The sequence below is a fragment of the Gymnoscopelus microlampas genome (assembly GCF_963454915.1).
Source record: "Gymnoscopelus microlampas genome assembly, chromosome: 12".
Taxonomy (NCBI): domain Eukaryota; kingdom Metazoa; phylum Chordata; class Actinopteri; order Myctophiformes; family Myctophidae; genus Gymnoscopelus; species Gymnoscopelus microlampas.
This window is the reverse complement of record NC_139949.1, coordinates 34612103-34639508: the sequence shown is the minus strand read 5'-3', so window position 1 is coordinate 34639508 and position 27406 is coordinate 34612103. Positions and strand designations below refer to the sequence as shown.

General features: G+C 42.0%; 1 protein-coding gene across 3 annotated transcripts in view; it reads right to left on the bottom strand.

Moving 5' to 3' along the window:
• The window catches only part of rapgef6 (Rap guanine nucleotide exchange factor (GEF) 6), a 198542-nt gene that overhangs the window by 130547 nt on the left and 40589 nt on the right, over positions 1–27406 (bottom strand). For all 3 annotated transcript variants that reach the window (XM_084074753.1, XM_084074754.1, XM_084074755.1), the window contains exon 4: positions 22281–22364. In XM_084074753.1, the coding sequence (XP_083930879.1) occupies positions 22281–22364 (84 nt within the window). The remainder of the gene's footprint in view (positions 1–22280; positions 22365–27406) is intronic.

Here is a 27406-nt window from a genome sequence, read left to right as displayed (position 1 = left end):
ATACCTCTGGCCACAAAAAAAAGGGATATCTTCTTTTTTTTACTTCCCTATCCCTTTTCACAAGGCACTTGTCACATTATGGGAAAACCATCGTTTTTATGCGTGTGTGTGTGTGTGTGTGTGTGTGTGTGTGTGTGTGTGTGTGTGTGTGTGTGTGTGTGTGTGTGTGTGTGTGTGTGTGTGTGTGTGTGTGTGTGTGTGTGTGTACACACACACACACAACCGAATAGATAACAGCCTCAGCTTGTTGGCGTTTCTCAGTTAAACTTAGTGAGCTTAAAGGAATAAAAATGTGTCGTATTCCTGAGCAATATACCAAGTGTCCGCCGCTGTAGGAGACCAATGCAAAACTATATAAAAGAATAATATAAACTCCAAAACAACCTTCACAGTGCAATCACTGATGAGCCTGCTGATGATCCAGGTTCAAAGAAAATGTTTTGAATATAGTTTTACTCTTGCTAAGATTGGTCTACTATTAACACATCGGGTGCCAAACACGGTCTGAACCGTGTGTTTACATAGTGGCGGTTCCGCCGCTTCGGTGCCGAACACGGTCTGAACCGTGAGTTTAGTCTTTTTGTTTTTTGCCTATATCTCCGAATCTGTTTCCTGTGGGGAAAGCCAGTCATGCGCGATGCGCGATCCCCCCCCCGTTGTAACTCGCCAGGGTAATGTTATGGTTCCAGGCTGTAGCCAGGCTCATGGGACAACATGAATCGATGCTTTTTTTTGCGTGGATTTGCTTGTAACGCACGTGGAAGCTTTAAACAGCAAAGCGCAGTCAATGGGGAGAATGCTGGCACCCACGGTAAGTTGTTATGAAAAAATGCTGGCACCCGATGTGTTAAGTTCAATTGGTCAAATATTGGATTATTGTTGGCCCAGGAATGCGACAAAAACATGAAGTATATCTTAAACTATTGCAGCTAGCAGTAGCCATGGGTTCACTTCAAGCAATGCTAACAAGTCCTTTCTTCATTCACTGACATTTTCATTGGTCAAATGGGAAGCTAGGTCGTCAACATCTTTGGCTACACATACTAGCACAGTGCCCCATGAACATTAAACTGAAGGGGCTCGTAGCATAAACACAGCAGGCAATGCAGAGAACATTTCCAGAGGTCATTATGTTGCGAACTTGAAAAGATGTTACAAAAACATGATGTTGGACAGACAGTATGAGTGTATGAGAATTACAGCGTGATGGATTTAACACTGTCTATGCAGAAGAATCCTTAGTTTCCTTTTTTTTTTTTTTTTGACAAGCAAAAAAAGCTAAAATTACAGAATAAATTCTACATGTCAAGGTATCCCTCACTGATTTTGATCCAACGAGGACATCTTGGCCTCATCAGGATCAAAATAAACCCCCAGTGCAACCAATAAACAACCTCAGCACAATGCCAGGCTCTGTCTGCCTGGATTTGTTTCCATTTGGCTCGCGTCTTGTGAGTCCTGTGATGTGTTGGGAGTGGAGCAGCTGATGGTGCGGCGTGACCGTGTGGTTCAAAGTGTTCTGTACATGGTGCGCTACTTGTCATATCAACACTATGCATGTCATTTCAGGTCAATAAGCCTCAATAGACCTCTGAACTCTTGCTCAGAGGGCATTCACATTGAACGCCTGTAAGGGGTTTCGAGAGCACATCGTTGCTGTCTGGCAGAAACCTCCATTTATTTTTTGTAAATTAATGCCATACTGTGTCATGCAAGAGTGACACACATACGTGGCTAAAATAGCCGATCTACAAGCTTGTAGATCGGCTATTTTAAAATATTGAACATTTTAACCAATGGAAAGTATTAACAAGAGGGTGTGATTGAATAATAACTACATACTGTATATTGGGCATACAAGGTTGTGAAAACCTAAGACATTGTAACTTAACATGCAGTTCAGTTTTAACGCAAAGATTTCAAAACTTAACGTAAAAAGAGAGACTCAAAACCCAAAGGAAATCATGTTGCGGATGATGTCATGCACCCGGGGGCAAACAACCAATAAGGAGCTAAACTTAACCACTTCAACACCATATACTTAGTTGACCAGAGTGAACCCACTGGTCTATACTAGGTCCCCACTAGTATAGACCCAGTGTTGTGCGATTGTAGATATGCTATTTTCAGTGAATGTTTGCCTATTACGACATGCCTGGCCGGAATGGGGATGCTTGGGTTCATGTGGTTAAAGAAAATACTTACTACAATGAAGTGACCACACTCTCAACCAACCCTGCACCTAATTCCTTTCCTGTCATATACGGTACTTGCCACTGTGGCTGTTTAGTAAACCAATGAAACCAAAACAAATTGCTGCATGTTTATTTCACACAGAGAACAAAGTCATGCTGATGCTGATGAACTCCTCCGTCACATCACATCATCTTTGTTCACAGTGGGAGTGGCAATGTTCCCTAGGGCCTGACTAATACAGAACATCGGTCGACTGATTATCGACTGATACTGGTGTATCACAGATATATCGGCCTATATGTACCTATCTTTTTATTTTATTATTATCATTAGTAGTAATAGTATAAATGTTTTTACATTAACTTTTATTATTATTATTTACATTAATTCAATTCCTCCCCACACACATTAGTGTCTGTCACTGCTGCTGTATCGTACTGGCTCACCTGCCAGAGTGAGGAGCCTCCACCGGGAGGACGCAAAGCCTTCATCCTACTCCTCCCGCCCATCACTCCCTGCTGCTGCTGCTGCCCAACCCCGTAGGAGTACAGTACGTGCAGTGACAAATATCACCCTCCCTGCCCGGCATCCCTTCCCCGAATACGGGCCAAATGTGTTTGCAGAGACGCTCGACAAAGCCGGATGCACCACAGTGGATTCGAACCCAAAGACTACGTGGTGGTTGGCAGCTACTTCTAAGCTACCACTGCGCCACCCGAGCGCTAGTTGTTATTTTTTTCACATTTTATTATAGCGCAAAATCTAAAGTTGTCTCAAGACGACGCTTTCCCAGGTGAGCCCTTGGCAACGATGGCAAGGAATAATAGAAGAAAGAGAGAAAGGCAGACATTATAATTTTCTCATCCCACTGCAGCAGCTGTTGGTCTTCAAAGCTCTGAAGAAGGATTTCAAGCCTCGAGGTGTCTGTCTTTTGCACGGGCTTCCCAAGTATTTGCGTCAATGTTGGTGGCTTTCAGGTCTTGTTTACTATACGTCTTTGTAGGGTAGCTCTGACCGCCCCCGTAGCATCTTCCTTGAAGCGAGCCATACATAAAAGAGGTCTTTGGGGATTGTGCCGTCCTCCACATGGTGCACGGGACAGCACCAGTGAAGACGTCTCTGCTCGAGGAGCGGGGAGGGTTTCCAGCATGTGATAGAAATGTGATGTGAAACATTCCGTACTGCATGTGTAACCACACACACACAAACACACATTTCTTTTCCAAATCATCCCAACGCAAAAATATAGATTTAAAAAATGTTTAAAAATGCATAAAATATGTTCAAAATTATGTATTTAAAGGGATATTTCACTTTCAATTTAATTTTGGGTCATTTTATCGTCTACTCAGGCTTTGGGGAGCACCCCAGACAGTTTTTAAGTTGCTTGATTCAGTATTTAGATATTTGATATTCATTTTATCAGACACAACCTCTTCCTATACAAACCCATTGTAACTTCAAACTCCATTTTAACCATGATAGATCCATCGAAAAACACCTGTAATTGGTTCTGGTGACTGATATTGTCCTTCTAATACGAGAGGAGACCGAGTTTTTTCAATTACTTTTTTTTTTTTTTAAACTAAAAAAACTAAATACAACAAATAAATAAATAATAATAATAATAATCAAAAAAACACGGGCCCCTCATGTATTAGGAGGGCAGTATGAGTCACCAGAACCAAGGACGGGTGTTTTCAATAAATCTAATATGTTTAAAATGCAGTTTGAAGTTATAATGGGTTTGTACAGTATAGGAAGGGGGCGTCTGAAGGCTGTGTCTGATAAAAAATGAATATCAAATATCTAAATACTGAATCAAGCAACTTAAAAACTGTCTGGGGGGTAGACGATAAAATGACGCAAATTATTTTTGAAAGTGAAATATCCCTTTTACCACAAATCTTCAAAAATAGTGAAAATAGCACATCTACAAGCTCACAACTGGTAGTGATAAGACGCATTGTGAGTACATTGGCTATTTTCACAATCTTGGGACTTAAGTGGTAAAACATGTATTTTGGTTATTTCATTTTGTCAATTTTAAAACCTATGACAGATTTATTTTCTGTATGGGATAACGTCTTTCTTCACGTCATTTCAGTTACAAAATATGATTACTCTCCATGGTGTGTGAGCGTGTGCATGCAAGTGTGATTATGAGTGTCCTGTCTCTGACATACTGTATATTCTAAGGGTCTTTCTCACAAACTTGAACGTGTGATCTGCCATGTGAGCTCCAATCAATTTGTACATGCTCGCGCAAGTGTGTGTGTGCGTGCTGTGATCCCTGAGAACAGGATTGAGTTGACTGAGTTTGTCTCGCATCCGTTCGCATGTGAAAGTGGTGACTCAGCAATGTTTTAGGCCTTCTCCGAGAGGGACCGGCGCTTTGAATTATGGGAAACGTGTTGAGCTGGGATACGGCCAAATATTACTTTCCCACTGCCTCCAATCCCCTACATCTTTTCTCCCCATTTCTCCTCAGGCTTTTCACTGTCTGCCTGGCTGCTCTGTTTCTCTCCATCCCTTTTTCCCCATTCCTTTCTTAGTCACACTATCTGTTGCCTTCCTTCTCCATCCATCCATCCATCCATCCACCTCCCTCCGGGTCCAAAAGGGAGGTAGCGCCCTTTCATCTCAGCAGATCTTCAATCACCCGTTTGCACCTGCAAAAACATTGTTCCAATTTCCCATCCACTTGTTTTGCCGCTCAGATGAAGGTCTGTGTCTTCATAATGTGCATAAATAATGTGCTCTGATGACCATCAAAGGTGGTTTGACATGAAGGGAAACAAGGTTTGTATGTTCTGGGGAATAGATTGTCCAAGAGAGCAGGGAAAAAAGAGGGACTGTGAAAATCTACTTTGTGTGTGTGTGTGTGTGTGTGTGTGTGTGTGTGTGTGTGTGTGTGTGTGTGTGTGTGTGTGTGTGTGTGTGTGTGTGTGTGTGTGTGTGTGTGTGTGTGACTGTGTGTCACTGATTTCTCTAATATCCATAAAGTATAAAAATGACTAACATTGCTAGTGTAATGCCCGAGATTCAAACCCGGACGTCCTGTGTGGGGCCAGTGTTACAGCTAAAATTCTACCGCTTACGACAAGAGGGAGATATTAGGCCTCTGGGCTTCAGGCTGAGCTACTCTGCTACACTAGCAAACCTCACCACATAGGCTGTAACCACATGAACCCTAGCGTCCGTATTCCGGACATGCCGTAACAGGTGTACATTCGGACATACAGTAGCAGATAGAACATAACAGATCTACAAAATGTATCGTGCATAACTGTCTAGGACCATCAGACTTTACATTTAAGATGACATTTTACATTTAAGATTGACATTTTCCAACAGCTGGAAGCAGTGGGACTTCCCGAAAGAGATTGCTGACAACAAACAGGCTCTATCGTGGACTAATGGCCTCAGACAGAGCGAGCTGAGGCTACAACCGCGTCCTACTTGGCCCCTCGATTCCCAGCCTACTGCTGGCCACCGTCCAGTCCCTCAACAACAAGCTGGACAAACTTCAATACCGAAGCAGCTCTCAAGGGACTGTTGTGTGTTCTGCTTTGCAGAGAATTGGCTGGGCCCTAATACTACGACCGGATGTTATTTCTGTGCACCGCACAGACCGGTCCATGACGACCACTGGCAAGGGTAAAGGGATGTGGTGGGTGTGCTTCTTTATTAACAATTCATGGTGCACTGATGTGGAAATAGTCTCTCAGTCCTGTTCGACAGTGTTGGAACAACTAACAATAAGGTCCAGGCCATTCTGTATCCCAAGGGAATTCCCCTGCATGTTAACTGCTGTATATACACCACTGCAAGCTAATGTCACAGCAATGCTGTGCTGGACAAACTGTATAGAGACATTAGTAGGCAGGAGAACATGTATCCTGAGAACATTTCCAAAGCAGGAGACTTTAAGGCAGCTTACAAGTCTATCCCACGACCTCACTTTGGGAACTCCAACCACCTGTCAGTGCTCTTACACTTCCTGCCAACAGGCAAGAAGTGAAAGTTAGACTAATACATTATGTTAAGTGATAACACTTAACACTGACATGTATAGTTGACTTTAACTCATTTTTGTACATTGTTCCTCGTGCTAGAAATAATTTTCAAGAAAAAATGCATTGAATTTCTTTATTTCCAGTGTGTATACTGTGTATGCATAGGCTATTCATTGTCGTTTATAGGCAGTGAACCCAAAGCAGAAAGAGCTTAAAAATATATACTGCAAAAATACATGTTTTATCGTTATCGAGGTATTCAGTCGTCAGATTGTTGTTTATTGATTATAACTCTGCTTTCAATAGTATTGTACCATCCAAACGGGTGCTGAAACTCAAGAGGTCTTCGTCTGGGAAACTGTAATTATGTCTATTTCCTAACAGGCAGGTATCCTGGTAAACCATTCCGGTCGTGTGAATTCACATTTTCATGTGTCTTATGCAGAAGACACATGAAAATGTGAATTCACGTGACCGGGATGGTTTATCAGGCTAACAGGCAGGTCCCAGAATGTGAGGTCAAACACACCCATCTACATTAGGACTGAGGTACCTCAGGACTACTATCATTGAGAGCTGGTAGATCTGATATTGCTTGAAAAAAAAAATCAAATGGGGGTCCGTGGCCAAATACACAAGTGTGTCCTTGGCATTGAAAATGTTTGAGAACCACTAAACAGTCTGTTTAAACATGACTGTGTTGCCAAATATGACAACAGCAGCGTGATCAAATGTGCAGATGACAACAGTGATTGGACTAATAAGTGACAGTGATGAGAGGGCCTATAGGAGGGAAGTGGAAGGTCTATCCAGCCAAGATAACAACCTCTACTAAATGTCAAAATAAGACAAAATAAATCGTTGTTGACTTCAGAAAGACAAGAGGAAATCACATTCCTATTTCCATCAATGGATCATCTGTTGAAATTGTTGATGGTATTTAAATGTCTTGGTATAGATACATCTCAGACTCCCTCACAAGGTTTCTCAACACAAGTTATGCATCCTCAAGAAAGCACAGACGGTACAGTACTTTCTGAGGCATCTCAAGAATTTTGGTATGAGTACCAAAGCCCCTTTCATCTATTACTACTTCATAACCTTTGCATCACTTTCTGCAAAAGGAATGTCCAAAACATCAGGTCACTATAATAGCCATCCCACTCATGTTCTGTACTCACTCCTTCCATCTAAAAAAAAAAAAACATTACCAGAGCAACAAATCACACACCATCGTCTTCATTTCCATAGGCAGACAGGTTGCTGAATAGCTGATGCACCCATATGCACCGCACACTGCTATTGCATAAAATGTAATGTTATCATGTACTGCATATTGTGAATTCGTTGCTGTCGGATAGAAATCTCCATATTTCATCTTATTATGTTTTATTCAGAAATGAATGCCCTATTTTATACTTTGTATGTCGTATGGCAGTTTCTGCTTATTTTTTCGCCTATGATGACAAGGAGTCTAAAGTGGTTAAGTCTGTCTGTGGGTTATATAAATATTTAACCAATCAAAAGTATTAACAAGAGCTTGTGACTAAATAACAACTACTGGATGCATTTCGGGAAAAGTAACAGTTTTGGATCTATTGTTAACTTAATATCTATTGGAGATGGAAGATGACCTACACTACTGTAGCACTCAAACAGAGAGAAAAAGAGAGACGGTGAGAGAAAGAAAAGACAGAGAGAGAGAGTGATGCTAAATTTCAAGACATGGTGTGGCTGAGACTTGTACCCCGGGAGAGCTGCAGTCTGCTGGGCACAGTGTGGTCTTGTGAGAGCCCTTATCCTGGAGGTCAGTCTGTCTGACAGCTCCCTCCATACTCCACTGAGGCTCGACGCATGTTCCCTGTCAGCCACGCAGACAGACTGCCAAGCCTGTCTTAACTGTGGTGCGCGCGCGTGTGTGCGTGTGTGTGTGTGTGTGTGTGTGTGTGTGTGTGTGTGTGTGTGTGTGTGTGTGTGTGTGTGTGTGTGTGTGTGTGTGTGTGTGTGTGTGTGTGTGTGTGTGTGTGTGTGTGTGAAGGAAAGGGAGGGAGAGAGAGATAGAGATAGAGATAGAGAGAGACTTGGCAGATATTTGCATGTTTGTGGGCGTACTTTACAGAGTCGAGAGAGAACAGAAATGTTTTGCAGGAATTGGGGAGAAGAGTGCTAGAGTTTGCAGAATTATGTTTGCGTGTGTGAATGCAGTGTGTGTGTGCAGCGCACTGCACCTTCCTGTATATGCACTCTTAACCTCCTCCTCTCCATTTCTGTCTCCCATGGACACATTTGGCGCTTTTCCACTACGAAGGGTAGCCCTGAACCTTCCACAACCTGAAACTTTCCAGAACCCGGGGAGTTCTGTGATTGTTTTTTGTTTACGTTCCCATGAACCAGAACCACCAGTGAAGGGGGAGGTATGTAATAAACATGCAGTTAAATTGTCAGCAGATAAAGTGCAAAAATGTAATAATATGGAACTCATCCATATGGTAACGGCATGGCTCTAGTGTAGAACTTGGATATCATGTGGCCAGACTGTGATGTCACTCATCTGTGACATCAGTCATATATGACTTACACTGGTATATTTTGTATTTTTTTCATAGGTTCAACCACAAAACTTTGTGGTGGAGGTTCTTCCTTGGTCTACTGGGAGGGTGCGTGCAAAGTTTCACACAAATGGGTCGAGCGGTGCGTGAGATTAGCTGTTCACACAGTCACACAGACAGACGGACAGGGGCGAAAACATAATATCCGCCAGATACAAAACAAGTATGACCAAAGTCATAATAAAGCCGCATGTGGCAGGCTTTTTTGGCCCCAATCTTTTCATAGACCTGATTACTTGTTTTTTGGATTGCTTGTTTCTCTCGCCAAACCTGGCAACATTTAGCGTCGCAAAGTAACGCTCTAATGTGCAACATTTTGTGAAACCACACGGGTCTTCCCAACAATAGCTAAGATTGAAGTCAGTGTGAACATGGGCAAATAATAACTTAATAGCCAAACTAGGTCTAATGAAGGTCTAATGAAGCACGCTAGCATTTAGGCTAACCCTCCTGGCTGAAGCTGTCTCCCTTTCTCTCTCTCTCTGCTGTGTAACTCCGTGCGTTGCCTTGTTGTGATTTGTGTTCGTCCATGCTGGCCCCTAATATGGTCTGCTTCCGGGTGGTTCAACCTAACTTAAAGGGGCTCCCAGACCGCACCGAATCGGGGCCGAATCGGCCTGTCTGTCATTCCAAGCTTTTTCAGCTGCAATACCAAAACGTCCTATTGGGCAGGGGGGAGCTACTGAGCAATTCTGTCTGGCCATCATCAATGCAAAATCAGGGCAAGTGACATCACTTGCCCTGCCATTCTGAAATGGCCTGTTCAGACAGGCCCATTCAGGAAATCCATGAAATGAGCATGAATGACTGAATGTTAAAAAAAAAAAAAAATGTGGGTACAAGAGACACTGGGGAGCCCAAAAAATACTAAAAACCTAAAAAAAAATGAAATTCATGGTGTAGCCCCTTTAAAGGGGCTCCCAGACCGCACCGAATCGGGGCCGAATCGGCGTCGGGAAGCGCCGTATATAGTCGGCTAGTCGGTTAGGGGTCCGTCGGGGGTCCGTCGGGACCTTTTCGGCCGACCCAGGGCCGACCGGACATGTCCAGTCGGGCTAGCCAACGGGCTAGCCGACTGGAGTAGCCATGTGGCAGAGAAGTAGTGTCAACAACATGCAGCGTGCTATCTATCAGTGTTGCCAGATTATGTGAGAGAAACAAGCGACCATGTCTATGAAAACCTACATTCACTGTTTCTCATTGTCGCTCCCAGAGAGAGAGATTGATTGATTTGACCTACTTTTGCGCTGTGGTGATGTAATTAATTGGGAGCAGGTGTGTAAGATTCCAATAGTATAAACATTTTAATTGGCTTTCATATACTCTTAATATTTTTTTTTCAAATTAGATTTGGCCTTATTGATCAAAATGTGCTCAGTTTTGGCTATTTTCTGGGTGCTAATTTCAATAAATTAATTAATGTATTTAATTTTGATTATTCGAATAACCGTTTTCAAAAATGTTGTGTACACATCAGCAGTGGTGGAAAAAGTACTCAAATGTTGAGTAAAAGTATCAATGCACGATTTTCCTGTCAATAAGTTATTTTTTTTAGACACCAGTCCCCTGTTTGTTTGTCAACAATGATCTAAATGGGAAGTTTATTTCAGCAGCTAGAATGTGACTGGCTGTGGGTGGAAATCTTGTATGTTCCTTTTTTATTATTTTCTAAAAACAATTTAAAATCGTGAAAATAGCCAATCTACAAGCTGTAATTATTAATAATTAAGAAATACTATATTTTAAAGAGTGAAAAATCAACTAAAGTCATTATTAGTGCAAGTTCGCAACACGTTGTGAGCTTGTAGATCTGCTATTTTCAAATAGCTTATAGGTATAAAATATGGCTAAAGTGGTTAATGTATGTTTTATAATGATTTATATCTGCAAATTAACTAGTAACTAAACATTTCAAATAATTGTTGTGGAGTAAAAGTATAGACAATTGGAAATACTCCAGTAAAGTAAAAGTACCTCAAAATTGTACTGAAGTACAGTACTTGAGTAAATGTACTTGTTAATTTACACCACTGCACATCAGTGAAGAAAAAAAGAAAAAACGCTGGGAACATCCATTTACAAGTGACTTTGCAGGGAAACAAGCCCAAAGTCGCTTATAATAAGCAGACCTGGCTGCCCTATACCCTAGGCTGAAAGCAATGTCTCAAGAACAGCAGAGGGGGCGCTGTTTTTCCTTTTTATTTGTAAATGGGCTCCCACATTGGGCTGGGCATTAGCATTTCAATGGCAAGTCGGCTGACAGACTAAATGCCAACTTTTGCCAAACAAATACCAGTCTGTTGCAGTCTGAAGTAGTCTGAAGTAGTCAGAACCAGTCTGTTTGGTCTGTTAGGGGCTTAACAATGAGGATCTTTCTGATTGGATCCCTTCCCAACTAGTCCCTCAAAAAGAGCAATTCTGATTGGATCTCTTCTCCATTCGTCCCGCCCTAACATTTTCGTCTTGTCTAATTCGTTGACTAACGTGTCCATTACATTTCCGTCTCCCCATTGGCTTAAAAGGGGGGCTTAAAAGGGGGGAAGTGTGATGGACAGCCAGGACAGCCAATGACACTTAGGTGTCGACACTTTTCACTCGGGTGTCGGACTAAGACTAGTGCTGTTTATAGAGCCGCGCTGCTAGCGCATGCGGCTAAAAAAGTCAGATATGTGAGAACAGTGTTCAGAAAGATAAGGGGTGGAAATTAATGTTTGTGGGTTTTTAATTATACTGTAATTGACCTCTGTGTTATTCTAAATTTGTATCCCACGATTTTGTAACCCCATTTTTTACACCCAGTGCCAATTGTCTATGTAATCCTGGGCACTACACTCGCTCTACCAATTTAGGGAGGCCAGGGCCGAGCTCATGCCTCCTTCAATGCATGAGAGACAACTGACCTTCTTATCACCTGACAGGGGAGAAGGTGAGCGTGGAAGGAACAAGTTATTCCAACCAGTTCCTTTCCCCTCCATCAGGCGCCCTGGATGGCCAGGGGGAGGCAGTATTGTGACCAGGATTACTGCATGTTTTTGTGAGGGTACCTACCCTAGGAGACACGGGGAGAACATGCAAACTCCACACAGAAAGGTCCTTTCGCCAACCCCACCCCCAATTGACCTCTGTGTTAAGAGAATAGAATGATGACGGACAAGAAGTTCATAAAGAAATACTTAAAATGTTACCCAGAGAGGCAACACACATCCACACAGTCACCAAAGGCTTCCTCTTTGTTTTAATCTGTGTAAAGTACAGATTACTATCATTGGCTGTTGATGGGAAAATGTGCTAGACGGGTTGAGCTTACAGCGTTTGGACAATTCAGACACGTAAAAATGTAAGCAGATCAGAGAAAAGCATACGTGTCTTTGAACCTTTTTGGTCATTTCCTGTGATTGTGTAGTCTTTATGGCGCTCAATGTATTGTCATATGTGGCAAACCCCACCCATCTGGCGCCGTAGTGAGTTGACTAAAACAAACTAGTGATAAAAGATTTAAACCATTATTTGACACAAGCAGATAAAAATACAACGCTAGATGAGCGGAAAGTCTTATTGCCAAATTAACCATGCCAAGTTAAAACTGGCCAGTGTATTTTTTTTGGTTCCTTTTCAAATATTTGTTTCAGTGTCTCACAATTTTTGTGTTTATAATCACCAAAACAGCCAGTTTCTCACACTACTTCTGTCCAAAATCGCACCACGCTGCATTTGATTTGTCGGTAGGTATAGTTATGATTATGAGTAGGTTTCGTCTTTCATTCATTTGAGTTAAGGTTGTAGACACCAATTTGGTGTTACGGTTAGGGTACAGGGTGTTCCGCCATCTGGATAGCCAGGCATTAAAACATTCCCAGCTGGTTACTTTTTTAACTGATTTATTTGTGAGCTGCATCCTAACTCTGATTATCCATACAATTGAACCTTGCATCCAATAGAGCAAAGCCTACTTCACCAAAATAGAAGATCAACTCAGTGCTTTGTTATCTAGGAACAATTTTTCTGCTTTATATGAGCATATGCGAGTCACTCCCACATGCTTGTGAGGGACAGTGGACAGGATGTGAACACTGAACAGGTTCAACTAAACCAACAGCAATGACTCACATTATCTGGAAAATGAAAGATAAACTGTTACTCAGTGGTTATGTGCACTTGTCAGACACCCAACATACTGTTTTTGTCATACAGTAAATAAGTAATATAAATAAATACAAATACTTTCTGCTTTGTCACATTAAATATCAGGTGCAACACACCTAATCATTTGTTAATCACACCACACATTTATGACAATTGTGTTGATAGACACTTAATATAGATTCATCATCCATTGTATGTTTAAAGGTAGACCTTTATTAACCCATTTAGACATGGGACGCATCTGTGTCATTTTAGATTTCTTTGGCTATTCAAAAATAGCAGATATACAAGCACTGAGTGCCGCGCTATGAGCTTGTAGATCTTCTATTTATTTTTTTTATCTTGAATTTTTTTGCAAATCTTTAAATATATGTAAATATTTAAAAAACTTAAAAGAAAACTGGCCTCAGGTCTAAATGGATTAATACAGTGAGGGACATTTATGGAGCTAGTGTTGTACGGTCAAAGTAGCCTATACAAAAGTATACGGGCCATTCAGAAGCAATCATATCATTTAGGCGCCACATCATTGTTGATTTGCTTTAAAATCAAACTTATTACAATTACAAAAATCGTTTGCCTGTCTACTGGAAACATTCAGTCAGTGCTTATGTTTGTATTTGTAACATGAATGTTGTGTGTGTCAGTGCATCAGTCATACTTGGCCACAGTAAAGTTCAAAGACAACTTGACACAGGTCTACCGGTAATTGCTCTGTGGTTACTCTGTGTTTACAACAACCGAACAATGAGAACCAAAAACAGAAATGGGGCTTGACAATACTATAGGCTACTGTATTTTCCTGGGTAGTACTATTCTATACACATCGCAACACATTGTGAGCTGTACTACAAACTGTACTACAAAAACTGGTCAAACATTGGCCATATTGTCAAATAATATAGGAAAGAGGGAGGCAAACATTGTGAAAATAGCCGATCTACAAAGTAGATCTACTATTTTCACAATATTTATCTGGAAGTCAAACTAAATCAGGGTGGGAGGTCCTCAGTTCAAATACGATTATTTTGGGGGGGTCGCTGCCTGAAAAGGTTGAGAACCACCGTCATAAAAGAGCATCCAACCTGAAAACCAAGAGCCAATAATTGAAAAAGAAAAAAAAGGTGATTCTGTCAGTAGCAAACTTAACAAGTCTGGAGCAAAGGTCATGCGGTTGCACAACTACAACAGTACAGCTCAATGTACTGAACAACTTAAAAAGGAGTAGTTCACCCCAAAAAAAATCCTTATTTTCTATGAATTACACACCCCACGAAGCATTGAATTCATCGAATTGTTTTAGTTTTTATCGCATTCCTAAGCCAAAGAATTGATAAGCGGCGCGGTCTCTCCAGTCACAAAGAGTCTCCTTTGTGTCTCCTACTTCTTTAAGCCCAATAGAACTTTATCATTCGTCGATTAGAGAAAAACAGCACATCTACAACCTCACGATGCGCTACGATGCCACGCGTCGTGAGCTTGTAAACGTGCTATTTTCGAAGAATGTTTTTGCCTTTAATGGCGTTCCCAAAATAGGGACGCCAGGTTAAAAGTGGTCAAATGCCAGTCTTTCAACGTGTGGGGGAAGTAGTTTATCACTGTGGAATGAGAGCTGTGCGGGTTGTGTTGGATTTGAGCAGGTGATGATGTCTCTCCCATTTTCTCTGTGGAAAACATGTCGCTGGCGGGAGGGATGACAGGTTCAGCCTCGGTCCAGTGACAGCTGCACGGCCCTGGGCAATAAACCATGACAGCCCAGGGAGAGGCTATAAGGCCACACACACACACACACACTCTCTCTCACTACAATTATATATAAGCTTGTACTGTGTCCAAGGGAAAACACACAGCGACGTGACCAGGAACACAAAGAAAGGAAAATGGGGCTTGGTCATGAAAATAAGGAATCTGGTTAGTAGTAAAAGTTAAGTGTTCAATAGCATGAAGCTCCGAAAAGAAGGGCAAAACACAAGGAATTTGTAAGAATGTATTTGGAAAACTGTATGTGGTATAATTAGTTCTAAAGACAACACAAACACACGCAGTAAATCCTCAGTGTTAATTCACTGTAACTTAGACCTACATGATGACAAACCGTTGCAGTGTTGTGAGCTTGTAAATCTGATATATATATATATTATATGTATTTTTTTATTTTTTTTTTACATTTTTGCCTGTAATGATATGCCCAAAATAGAGACGGCAGGTTGAAAGTGGTTGAAAGTAGGGGTGTGCCGATATATCGTCCCGCGATATATCGCGATACGTTTTCGCGACGATATGTATCGTTTTGGAAAAAAAAAATATCTTATAAATATATATATAAATATATTTTTTTTTTTTTTTTTTTTTTACACCAATCAAAATAATCAGGCATGCAAACAGCCCCGAGGTGAAAAGGGTGACAACATGTTGTTTTTTTTCGGGTCAGGTGTCACACTATTGCCCTGTTTGGATTCAAAACGGCTGAAAAGCTACAAGTTTGCATGTCTGAATAATGCAAAAACAGAATTATTTGTTTGCATTTCCTTTTTTTCTCCCCCATTTATTTTCATAATAAAAAAAGTGCGTATCGTATCGTATCGAAATCGTATCGAAGTTGTGAGCCAAATATCGTATCGTATCGTTTCGTGAAATTAGTGGCACACCCCTAGTTGAAAGTGTACTGTATGTATCTTTGTTCAAATACAGTCCTAGGAGAGAGCATAAGCAGTGGTAATGCAATCTAGGAACCATTTTTCTGCAGTATGTTGTGAGCACATGTGAGACACTCACGCTCGCTTGTGAGGGGAGAGTGGACAGAATGAGGACAGGTGTGTTGGTCAAGTAAAAGTCAAACAGCAATGACTCACATTGCTGTTGAGGGATTTACCATGACACCCTGCTGCTTACAAGTAGCAGGGTGTCGTTTAACCAATTTCAAACGGGCTTCCCCACATAAAAAAAAAATGTTTGTAACGAAATTGAAATGTTTTTTTTATACATTTTCAAACATTTTCTTAAAACCTTTCGGAAGCTTCCGCAAAATCGTGATGCGCTTGTAGATTGGCTATCTTTGCTGCACGACACCATCATACAATGAAGTATAACATAGGGCTAAAGTATTGGCATATTTCAATTACTTTTTTGTTAAAAAAAAGTCTCTCTCTCTTTTTTTTTTACGGGCTAAAAAAATCTAAGGGCAGTTGTAATTTCAAGTAGATCATCATTTTTTTAAATGTAGATCTGTTGTTGATCTGCCATTACCAGAGATCACTGACAAACGTGAGCCAGCATCTTGCGTTCAGCCTCTCAGCTTCCTGCACAACGGGCCACAAAATAGCTGCAAGCTTGCTGTAATCTCTTCATCTTTGGGGAGCCTGGCTGGCTTGTTGTAGGCAGTATGACCACGGTCGCATCTCAACAGCGGCACGCTGCGTTTTATGCTGGCCGCTGCGCTGGCCAGCTTCCTGTCTGTCTGTCTAACTGGACTTTGAACGTTTAACAGGCTTTTGGTCGAAGTCCAAAGGAAACCGAAAATCAGAGCCAGTTTGGCACCATTTCCATTACCGGTTTCCATGGTAATGATGACCAACAGTAAAGAAAGAAAACCACAAACCGCAGTCTACCACAGTGTACGTACGGCACACATATACACACACGCACACACACACACACACACACACGTTTGTTCGTATTGCTATACTTGTGAGGACATTAAGGCCGTCACAAGTAATGCAAGCACACACACATACATGCAATTCTGAATCCTCAGAGCCGTGATTCCATCTCTCGGTTGGGTAAGTGACTACTGTGACTCAGTCAGGAAGGAACTGTAGAACTGGCCGGCAGTCGAAACTATGGACAGAACATCAGAGCAGTACGACTGGCAGCCAGTCTCCAAACAATGACGTGATCCACCACGGGCCATTCAGAAAGATTACAAATACTGATTACAAAACCAAGCTAAGAGTGCAATCCAGAAAAGGAAACCATGCATTTCAAACCTCAGCACACCATTACAAAACAGTCTACCACCAAGAGCTAGTAGTACCACTGCTAGGATGGACCAATGGAAACTAACTTTGTGATTAGTGCCTTACTTTGGGAGGGAAGTATTAAGGATTTTTTCATTTGTTCAAATAATGTAACTATGTAACTGTCTTGATGATCATTAAATTGGAAAGAAATAGATGAATGGAAAAGGAAATACTCAAACTAGGATGTACACTGTACATGTAGCTCATACGGTTTTCTTTTCTTCTCCCAAATTAGTCATGTCAATTTCCCCATGTAGTCCCTGTCACTGCCAACCCCTACTGTTGGTAGACAACCACATGTCTCCTCTAACACTCATCAAGTAACCAGCCACTTCTTTTCACCCAACAGTGAGGACTTTCACCCGGAGGGTGTTAACGCGTGCAGGGGAACACGCAATTCCTCTCGGTTCCACACCCTTCTAAACAGAGATCTCAACTAAACTATTGCAGTGACAGAGATCGCCCTCCTCACCGGTGAAACACGACAAAATTGTGTTTGTTGAAGCGCCCAGCCAAGCCGGAGGGTTGGTAACTATGGGTTATTGCAGAGCTTAGTTTGCAGCACAGTAACATGCATGCATTAACAACTTCCCAAGTGACTCCCCCAAAGTTGTATGAATGTCATTACGTTTTAGGAAGATGTCCTACTCTGTTACAGACACAGTTGTTCCACGCCTACTGAAGACCAGAGCATTTCGGTATTTCATCAGAATGCTTGAAAGAAATGTGTTTCCTAAAGGCCAGTCTACACCAATGACTCGCAACATAACTCCTTGTAACATGCAACTTCTTGCAACATGCAACTCCTTGCAACTACTTGCAACATGCAACTCCTTGCAACAACTTATCAACCATTATCCCCAATGGCAGTTGCAAGGAGTTGCATTGGTGTGGACTGGCCAACTGTTTTGTTGTAAGGAGTTGCGACTAGTTGCATTGGTGCGGTCTGGCCTTTAACTGACATGACAAACAAGAGGTTTCAGTAGTTCACCTAGTTCGAATGGCTATTAAATGAGCAATCTAATTAATTGAGAAGCTAGAAAGGTGCTGACCAATTCAATTCAATTGAATTTTATTAAAGTGTCAAATCACAACAAGTTGTCTCAAGACACTTTACAAGTAGAGAAGAGAGGGTCAGCTCATAACATTTGTTACACATCATACCCTTCCCCCCCACCCTTGTTCTTATAATACTGTAAGTCTTTATGAAGACTTCTTAACCACTTAAACCCTACTGGAGTCCCTCAGGGCTCTATACCAGAGGCCTTTCCATTTTCGCTCAACATCAAATGTCTTGAAAATAGCCTATCTACAAGCTCGCGACACGTTGTGAGCTTGTAGATCGGCTATTTAATGCAAATGTTTTCCCCAGAATACGGGTGCTTGGGTTTAAATGGTACATTTTAAGGTCTCTGAAGATAACGCGGGCAACAACTGTCCGAGTTACCGCTGCGTCTTTTTCCACAGCTAATAGTAGTAATAGCAGTGTAAGTATCCTGCCCCCATGCACCATGGGGAATTCCTGGCTCTTCCAGCTGGCAGCGCTGCGATGACAGGAAACGCACCACACCACGCTGAGCTTAGGAACGCTCAAGAGAGAGAAACGCAAAGAGAGGGAACTTCAATTCTACTGTTCAAAGGACAAGTCATTCAAAACCACCCTAAAAGAGCACAATTTCAACGGGACCTAGATAAGTCTTCTAGCTTGCCATCAGAGAGTACTATTTTCCGTAAAAATATACCTTTTATTGCTCCTGGTATTGATGATTTACCCCCACCCCTCTTCTTCTTCTACCTCCCCCCTCTTCTTTCTATGGAAATTAACGTTGCGATGGGAATGATGTAAAAAACGAATTTCACCCACTTTTTTACCTTGTAAACCTGTGATGTGACAATAAAACTGATTCTGATTCTGATTTGTATTGTATGTCTTGTATGTCCTGATAATGAATTGAATTGATTACATAGGACCACAATGGAAACAAGCCCTCAGGTCTTTTTGTGTTATCCTTTTAGCATTGCTTGCCTGATTGTACTTGCTGTACTGTTTTGCAATTTGTTAATAAAGTATTCAATCAATCAGTGTCAATGCACAGCGATAAAGGCGGTTGAGTGTAAACGGCATCGCCCTCCACGCTTTGACGGTCCTGCGGCCGTCGGTTCCCAAACCGGACGACATGTACAGCAGTGCACAGTGGAACAACACTTCATGTTCTGAAGTTATGTGGGAAAAAAAGAGTGGTACACACCTAGAGAACAGTCAGGGACTCGCTGTGTTGTTGTTGGGTTCCCTGTTGGTGAAACCATATCCTGCATAGTAATCCACAAGTTAACCCTTCGTTTGGGTTGATAATCCAGACAGCGTTTTGGAGAAAGTTTAGAGTGAAATAAGATAAGAAGAGAAGTTGGTCACTCACTGCAGGCTATTTGGTTTTGACTGAGGGAGGAGTGTGTGTTCCCTCCCACCGTGTTCTCTATTCTGTCTGTCTGTCTGTCTCTCTGCCTGTCGGTGGCTCCAGGGTGCACGCGTGTGTGTGTGTGTGTGTGTGTGTGTGTGTGTGTGTGTGTGTGTGTGTGTGTGTGTGTGTGTGTGTGTGTGTGTGTGTTGTAGGCTGCTCATTTCCTGCCTGGATCTGCTCCGGGGCTCCAGGCAGACAGGCTGCTCAGGAACACATGGCCAGCCACTGTTCTGCCAGGGGTTCCGCATTCCACGCACACACACATGCGTGCACACGCACACACACACACACACACACACACACACACACACACACACACACACACACACACACACACACACACACACACACACACACACACACACACACACACACACACACACACACACACACACACACACACACACACACGCGTGCACACACACACACACACACACACACACACACACACACACACAGCCCCCGCTTTAGTCCCCTCTGTGACCCTTCCCCAGCCCCCCTGGTGCTACAGTACCACTACCACTAGCGCACGCAAACACACCCACAGTAAATCTGCAGCCCTCCCCAGCCTACCTCATATTCTGACTGTTAACAAAACACACACAACACACACACACACACACACAAACACAATTAGTTTTCCATGAAGGTGTGTAATATTCGGACAGCTTTTCTCTCCACTACAGAGTGTGTGTTGAGGCGGAAGCAAGTTTCAAACCATCCATTAGTCCTACTCTACATCACGTTTCCACATCATCCAACTCTTACTTTTCTGCATGTCATGCTATGTCATTGCATATCAATAACACATAGAATGAGGAGGTCGTGTCATTAAGTGACGTGACGTGCCGAAACGCGTCCGTTTCTCTAGATAGACTGCTGCTGCTGTGAACCTATTCAAAAAGAAATTAAGAATGAACTAAAGAGAGTGCGGATAATCCTTTCATTGGAGGTCATGCCATTACCACATGGCCTGGTCCTAGAATTACTGACAGTCCTGTATTTGAGAACTTAGCCTTTAATCAGTTTGCATACACACAAACAGACCTGCCAGTATTTCAGTGCTGATAAAGAGTTTCACTTAAGTTTCACTCATGTTTCAGAGTGAAAGAGAATCCCATGAGAAGCTAGTCGAAGTTATGGGGTTTGTGAGGGTAAATATTATAGATATATCGGTCTGACTGATATATTAGCCATTATTTGACTTTCGGTGTCGACAAATATGCAACCGATGTGTCTCAACTTCTAGCCTGCCGTCCTATTTTGGACATGTCAGGTGGTTAAAAAAATGTCCCCAAATTTTCCTTCTAAAAAGTTCAATCTACAAGCTCACAGCTCATGCATGCCACATTTAAAATCAAGCATTGAGCTTGCTGATGTGAGTGACACGTGTTCACGGCTTTCCGTGTCAGAGAACAACATATACTTTTGCAGCAAGTAGCGGTCCCCAAGTGGAACGGCCTGGGAAACTAAAAATCTTCTTGGCAGCAAGAAGCCTCAGGGGACAGACTGACAGCCAGTCATTTTCAGAGAGAGAGAGAGAGTGAGTGAGAGAGAGAGAGAGAGAGAGAGACACTGACAACTTTGTTGTTACACAATACCTACTTCTTTTTAAACATATTGAGATAGAAAATGCTCCAATGGAGGAAATGATACACACTACATGAGTGAGCAGGGACAGATCTCAAATCAAAGTACTGTTGTTGTTGATGTGAGTTTTACCTGTTCCCTTGTCAAACTACAAATACCGCATCACGGTTGTAAGCAAACACAGACCCTCTATGATTATCTATTATACAACAGGTAGTTCCTACCAAGCAATCTGATTGGTCGACATACTGTAGGCTCTCCAGCCAGGCTTTAATCAGCGTGACGGCACACCTAGCCATGCTCAAATGAAATATAGCTCATCGCTATAAATATTACTCTGCCACTGATTAGAAATATAGTACTCAAAATTCAAACGCACGTACAGTATTTGGTCATAAAAAAGTGGTATCGATGCATACCTACTGATTTACATTCAAGGAGTAAAACAAAAATGGACATGCAAGCAACTGCATTGAGACATCTGCACTAAATCAACCAATGTGCACATAAAGATTGTGTATGCATGCATGCATGCTCTCGCACACACACACACACACACACACACACACACACACACACACACACACACACACACACACACACACACACACACACACACACACACACACACACACACACACACACACACACACACACACACACACACACACACACACACACACAAACATGTCATTAGCTGTAGGGTGCATGAGCCATCACATGAGACGATGAGTAGTAATCTCACACACAAATACACACCTCTCCAATCAGCAATGTGCCACAGTGATATGGAAGTGTGAACATGCGTGTGTGAGTGTGTGTGAGTCTGTGTCTGTGTCTGTGTGTGGCACTCTCGTTTATCACAGGAGACTCCTGTCTCTTCCCATCTCCCTTAAAGCTCTATAAAAACCTGGCTTTCTTATCATGTTTCACTCTCTCACTCTCTCTCACACACACACACACACACACAATACAGATACAGACTTGCACAGACAGACAGACATGCATGCATACATACATGTACAGACAGACACAGAAAACAGGGCTACGGCTACAAACACGCAAACACACACATACAGGGACATGGAGGATCACAAAATGTCAAGATAAGCTACAATCAGACTTGTAATGTCAGACAAATCAGTAATCACACTGCTTCTTTCTATGCATGACACCACCAGGCACTCAGCCTGCCTCCAGCTTCACCTAGAGGCGTTTGTGTGTGCGTATGTGTGTGTTACGTACCAACACCTTGCCAGGTACATGTGCTCCTTGACAAAGACCGATCCAGAAAGCAGGATGTACCAACACGTAGCCAGGCTGTCTGGACTGGTAGATGAGAGAGAGAGAGAGATAGAGAGAGAGAGACAGACAGAGTGAGATAAAAGAGAGAGAGAAAGAGAAAAAAAAAAAAGATGGAGAGAAAACATCACTGTTAGATTATATTAATATTTATTTCACACATTTTTAAGCCCCATTTCAAAAAAGTGTGTATGTGTGTGTGTGTGTGTGTGTGTGTGTGTGTGTGTGTGTGGGGGGGGGGATACAGGAATACCTTTGACTGAAACCAGACATGGTCAAAGCACATTATTCTTTGTAAACAACCCTGCTTTAAATCTCAGGTTCCATGCATGCATGCATCTCGTCCTTTCAGAGTTTTCTATAAGAACATAACATAGGGCTATGTTACTGTATATGTAGATTTGTGGGCATTCTGTAATGGCACTAGATTGGGCAGAGGGCAGAACCACCTATATGACATCAGCTCATTTATTAACGTATGATTGGTACAGACTGAAGTCTACTGCAACGGTTCAATCAGTCTGCTGTCCCCAGCAGCCAGCCAAAAGAACACAACGTGCCTAAGTGACAATCAATCTAGGACAAAACGGGGGGACTCTATCCATATGCTATTTCATGCAGACATTGTTTTGATTACCCCCCCCCCCCCCCCCCCATCCCTCCTTAACCCATTAAAACCCGGGAAAGGATCTGTGTCATTTTAGATTTTAGCTATATACATGTAGCAACATAAGTTTTACAGAAAACTCTTAGGATTTAGAACAGTGGTTTAGAACAGTGGTTCTCAAAAATAGCAGATCTACAAGCTCAGAGCGTGGCACAAACTGCGAGTTTGTACACCCTTTCAAGAAACATTCTTCTATTCTGGGGTCCCCCCTGGCACAAAACATTTTCAGATGGAGGGCCTGCGGCCAAATACATATCATTTTGGGGGTCCTTGGCATGGAAAAGTTTGATAACTACTGGTTTAGAAGGCATTTGTAGAATCGGCCTCAGGTCTTAATGGGTTAATCTTCATCATAATAAGGAGCTAAATGCAACAGTGGATCCATACAGCACAGAACACAATCATACATGAGGGGTTCAGGAACGGAACACATATGTGCCTGCTGCTGCTGCCAATATGAATCAACTGGACAGGCAGGGACTGCAGTGACAGGAGGAGACCGTAATGTCATATAGGTGAGTCTATTGAACAGGGCGGTAAACCTAAGACTAATCAATACAGTGCTGAATTCTGAAGTAGTAGTAGTTTAATGAATTCAATACCGGGATATTGTATTTTCAATGCAATAGCAATCATTCAATCGTTCAATAAAGGCATAAAACATGGAGCTACGCTGTTGAACTGTGCAATTACATGACAGCATTCAAGACATATTGGATATTGACATTCAATGTCACTAGATATCTAGTGATAGAGCGTTTAAGTCACATCATATCACTTGGCTATATGAACCTCTATTAGCCAGTTTTAACCTGGAATCCCTATTTTGGACATGTCATTATAGGCAAAGAAAATGAAAAAAATACATTTCTGAGGATCTGACCAAATTTTCCAAAATACAGAAAATAGACAATTTACAATTAATTGTAGGGCTTAACCGCATGGACCCTAGCGTCCATATTCTGGGCATGTCATAATCATTTGGCACGAATACGCAAATATTCCGTAAAAATGGCAGATCTACAAGCCTCACAATGTACCATTGTACAAAGTTGTGAGCTTGTGGATCTATTATTTTTGGCAAAGAGATTTGGTGTAGAGGGGAAAAAAGGAGGGGACAGAGTACAGACCCCTGGGGGACTCCGGTCAACTAAGTATATAGGGTTTAAGTAGTTAGTGGTTAGGGGTTGGATGTGTGTGTGTGGGGGGGGGGAGTGTTTGTATCAGTATGCAGCCAGCAACAGTGAAGCAGTTCATCACTCTGGTTCCACACACATACCTGCTGGCCCAGAATACATTTCAAGCAGAACCGTGTATCCTGTCTCGCTCTCTTTCAGAGTTCTGCTATCGGTTCAATTGACTGAAAACATACCCTATGAGAGTGGGCAGAAGAATTACATTCCAACACTGAGCTAAAATTCTAAATCTAACTGGTTCTTGCAGACCGGATTCGGTAAGTTGTCACTATCAGGGTGGAAACCTTGCATGTACAAAACCGTTACTTTTCAGGAACTGGGGTAAATCACCTGTGTTTCAATGGATCACCTGTGTTTCAATGGATCACCTGTGTTTCAATAGATCCAAAGAGACTTGACACACTTTGATTGTCAAAAGTTTTTGGGAAATAAAACAGCGAAAATAGCAGATCTACTGTACATTGCGAGCTTGAAGATGAGCTATTTTTGCTCGACACCGTCATACGATGGAGTAGGGCATTAATTTATGAAAAGAAGTTGAAATGTGGAGATACAAGGTTTCTGGCCGGCAGCGACAAAATACAAATTTCCCTGCACCTGAAACGTATCCAGCTGCAAGCGCGGACGAGTACATTTACACATTTTGAGCAATGTGCATAAACTTGTGTTGTTCACCTGCGTAGTTCAACATGTCTGTTCTTTAGATGGACTGTGTCAGTCTCTATGGATGCTGAGGCTGGCATTCAGCTACATTATTATCAGCAGATGTGAGGTGGCGGTGATTAGATCCCACTTCAATGTCACAAGAGACCTTGATTGCTTTCATCTGCTATTTAGTGGTAGTATGCGGTGTCAGCGGGGACTGTGTACGTGTCTGTGTGTGTGTGTGTGTGTGTGTGTGTGTGTGTGTGTGTGTGTGTGTGTGTGTGTGTGTGTGTGTGTGTGTCTGTGTGTGTAAAGAACAATAAAAAAAGCTTTCATACCAATTGGATGCAACAGCTGGGTGGGAGTGTCATTGCATGGCTATGTACTGTATGACCAGTAAGGGTCCAAACTGACACTCAGGATGTTGTAGGGTATGTGATGTAACCGATAATTAGGGTGCATATAGGAATGGGACGTTATGAAAATGACATGTCACGATTATTGTGGCAAAAATAAACCGATTAGCGATATTATCACGATAACCAAAATATGCTTACAACTTAAAATGGCACTCTTGTTAACCCGCTTGAAACCCCAGCATCCCTATTTCGCCAAAAATATCCGATCTACAAGCTCGCAACACGTTGTGAGCTTGTAGATCTGCTATTTTTGGCTAATCGGTTTGTGTAGAGTGAAATAAGAGCGTATCAAATGCACTCTTTATAGGTACATTTTATCAAGTATAAAGGGGTTAAGTCGTACTGAATTTGCAGCTCAATAAAAGCAAATTCGTCGTAGTGTATGACGGAGAACAATTTCACGATCAATTAAAATCTCTGCGATACCATTGTGAGTACTTTTTTTAAATCACGAACGATAAACGATTATTGTCCCATCCCTAGGTGCATACCACATGGGCTGATTGGGCTCCAATACATGAGAGCGACTCCCCGGTTCGATTCCGAGCTGGCCGGACCATTTGCTGCATGTCACTCCTCTACTCTCTCTCTCTCTCTCTGTGTTTCCCGTCTCTCTCTCTCTACACTGTATACATATCAAGTAAAGGGTTAAAACCCCCAAAACAACTTTAAATTCCTCACAAAAGACTTTAAGAAGGTTTAAGAACAGAACATCCAGGATCCAGAATAGCATGTACCCTGAAGCTGTCACCCTCCTATACATTCCAAACATACAGTAGCGGTTCAATAACTGTGCAATAGGACAGATGCACTCCAAGCACTTTAACCCATTAAGACCTGAGGCCGATTCTACAAAATATGTCTTCTAAATTCTAAGAGTTTTCTGAAACACTTATGTTGCTATAATATCAGTGGTTCTCAAACCTTTTCATGTCAAGGACCACCCAAAAGTATATGAATTTGGACCCCCATCTCAAAATATTTAGTTCCACACATTTTCAGGATAAAAAAAAAAAATGGCAGATCTACAAGCTCATAGCGCACTCAGTGCCGAGCTATGAGCTTGTATATCTGCCATTTTTGAATAGCCAAAAGTATAAAATAATGGTTAAAGTGGTTAAAATCTAAAATGACAGATCAAGTGGGTCGTCTGATGTTGCTGCTAAATTACCTACAGGTGCTAGTGTTTCATCTGTGGTGTCCCTATGTCTTGGATTTTATTTTACCCTTTTGTTTCATATGGGTTGGATATTACCCATTGATTTATACATTGTTTAATGCTTTATGTGCGTGGCTTTAGTACTTTTGTCTTTTTTCCCAGTTTTGTTTACGTGAGCTCACTAAGACAAATGTCTAAACAAATTCCAATCAATCATGTTGATATGGTGATAATAGAACAGAAAGTTGAAGGTGTTTATTAGAATTGAATTAAAGTGCCGAGTGTCTAATGTGATTCCAGTGAGCGTGGTCATAAATCAACAGGCTGTGGCGCCCCCACCCCCCCGGTCCTCCCCTCCCCTCCGTTCATCTGTCTCTGTCCTCCCTCACTCTCTCTCTCCCTCGCTCTCTCTCTCTCTCTCGCCCACGTCCTTCCTTTCTCTTCCATCCATCCTTCTCATCTCAGCCTCGTTTCTCTCACCTCCCACTTCCATCAACATCTCATCCTCTCTTCTCGGATCTCCTCGACAGGCACCGTCTCTTCTTTCCTCTCCTCCTATTCTCTCCTCACCGCCTTAGCATCGCCACCTCTCACCTGTTCTCCTCCTTTTCCCCCTCTTCATTTATATGACCTCCTGTCGTTTCCTGCCTCTCTTTCCTCTTTCTGACTTGTAGCTCTTTGTCCTCATTATTTTAAATGATTGTTCATGTGTATACACAGTCACATCGTCAGTGATTTTAATGTGTAGTATAAAGCATATCGTTGCTGTCGGGCAGAAACCTTGTATCCCCATATCTCAAGTGTTTATCTTTTTTCATAAATGAATGCCCTACTTCATCAAACAAGAGTGTCGCACAAAAGTAGTGGAAATAGCAGATCTACAAGCTCACAACGCCTCACGGTTGAGCTTGTAGATCGGCTATTTTCACTATTTTAAATCGTTTTTAAATAATAAGAATAACAAGGAACAGTTTTTTTACATA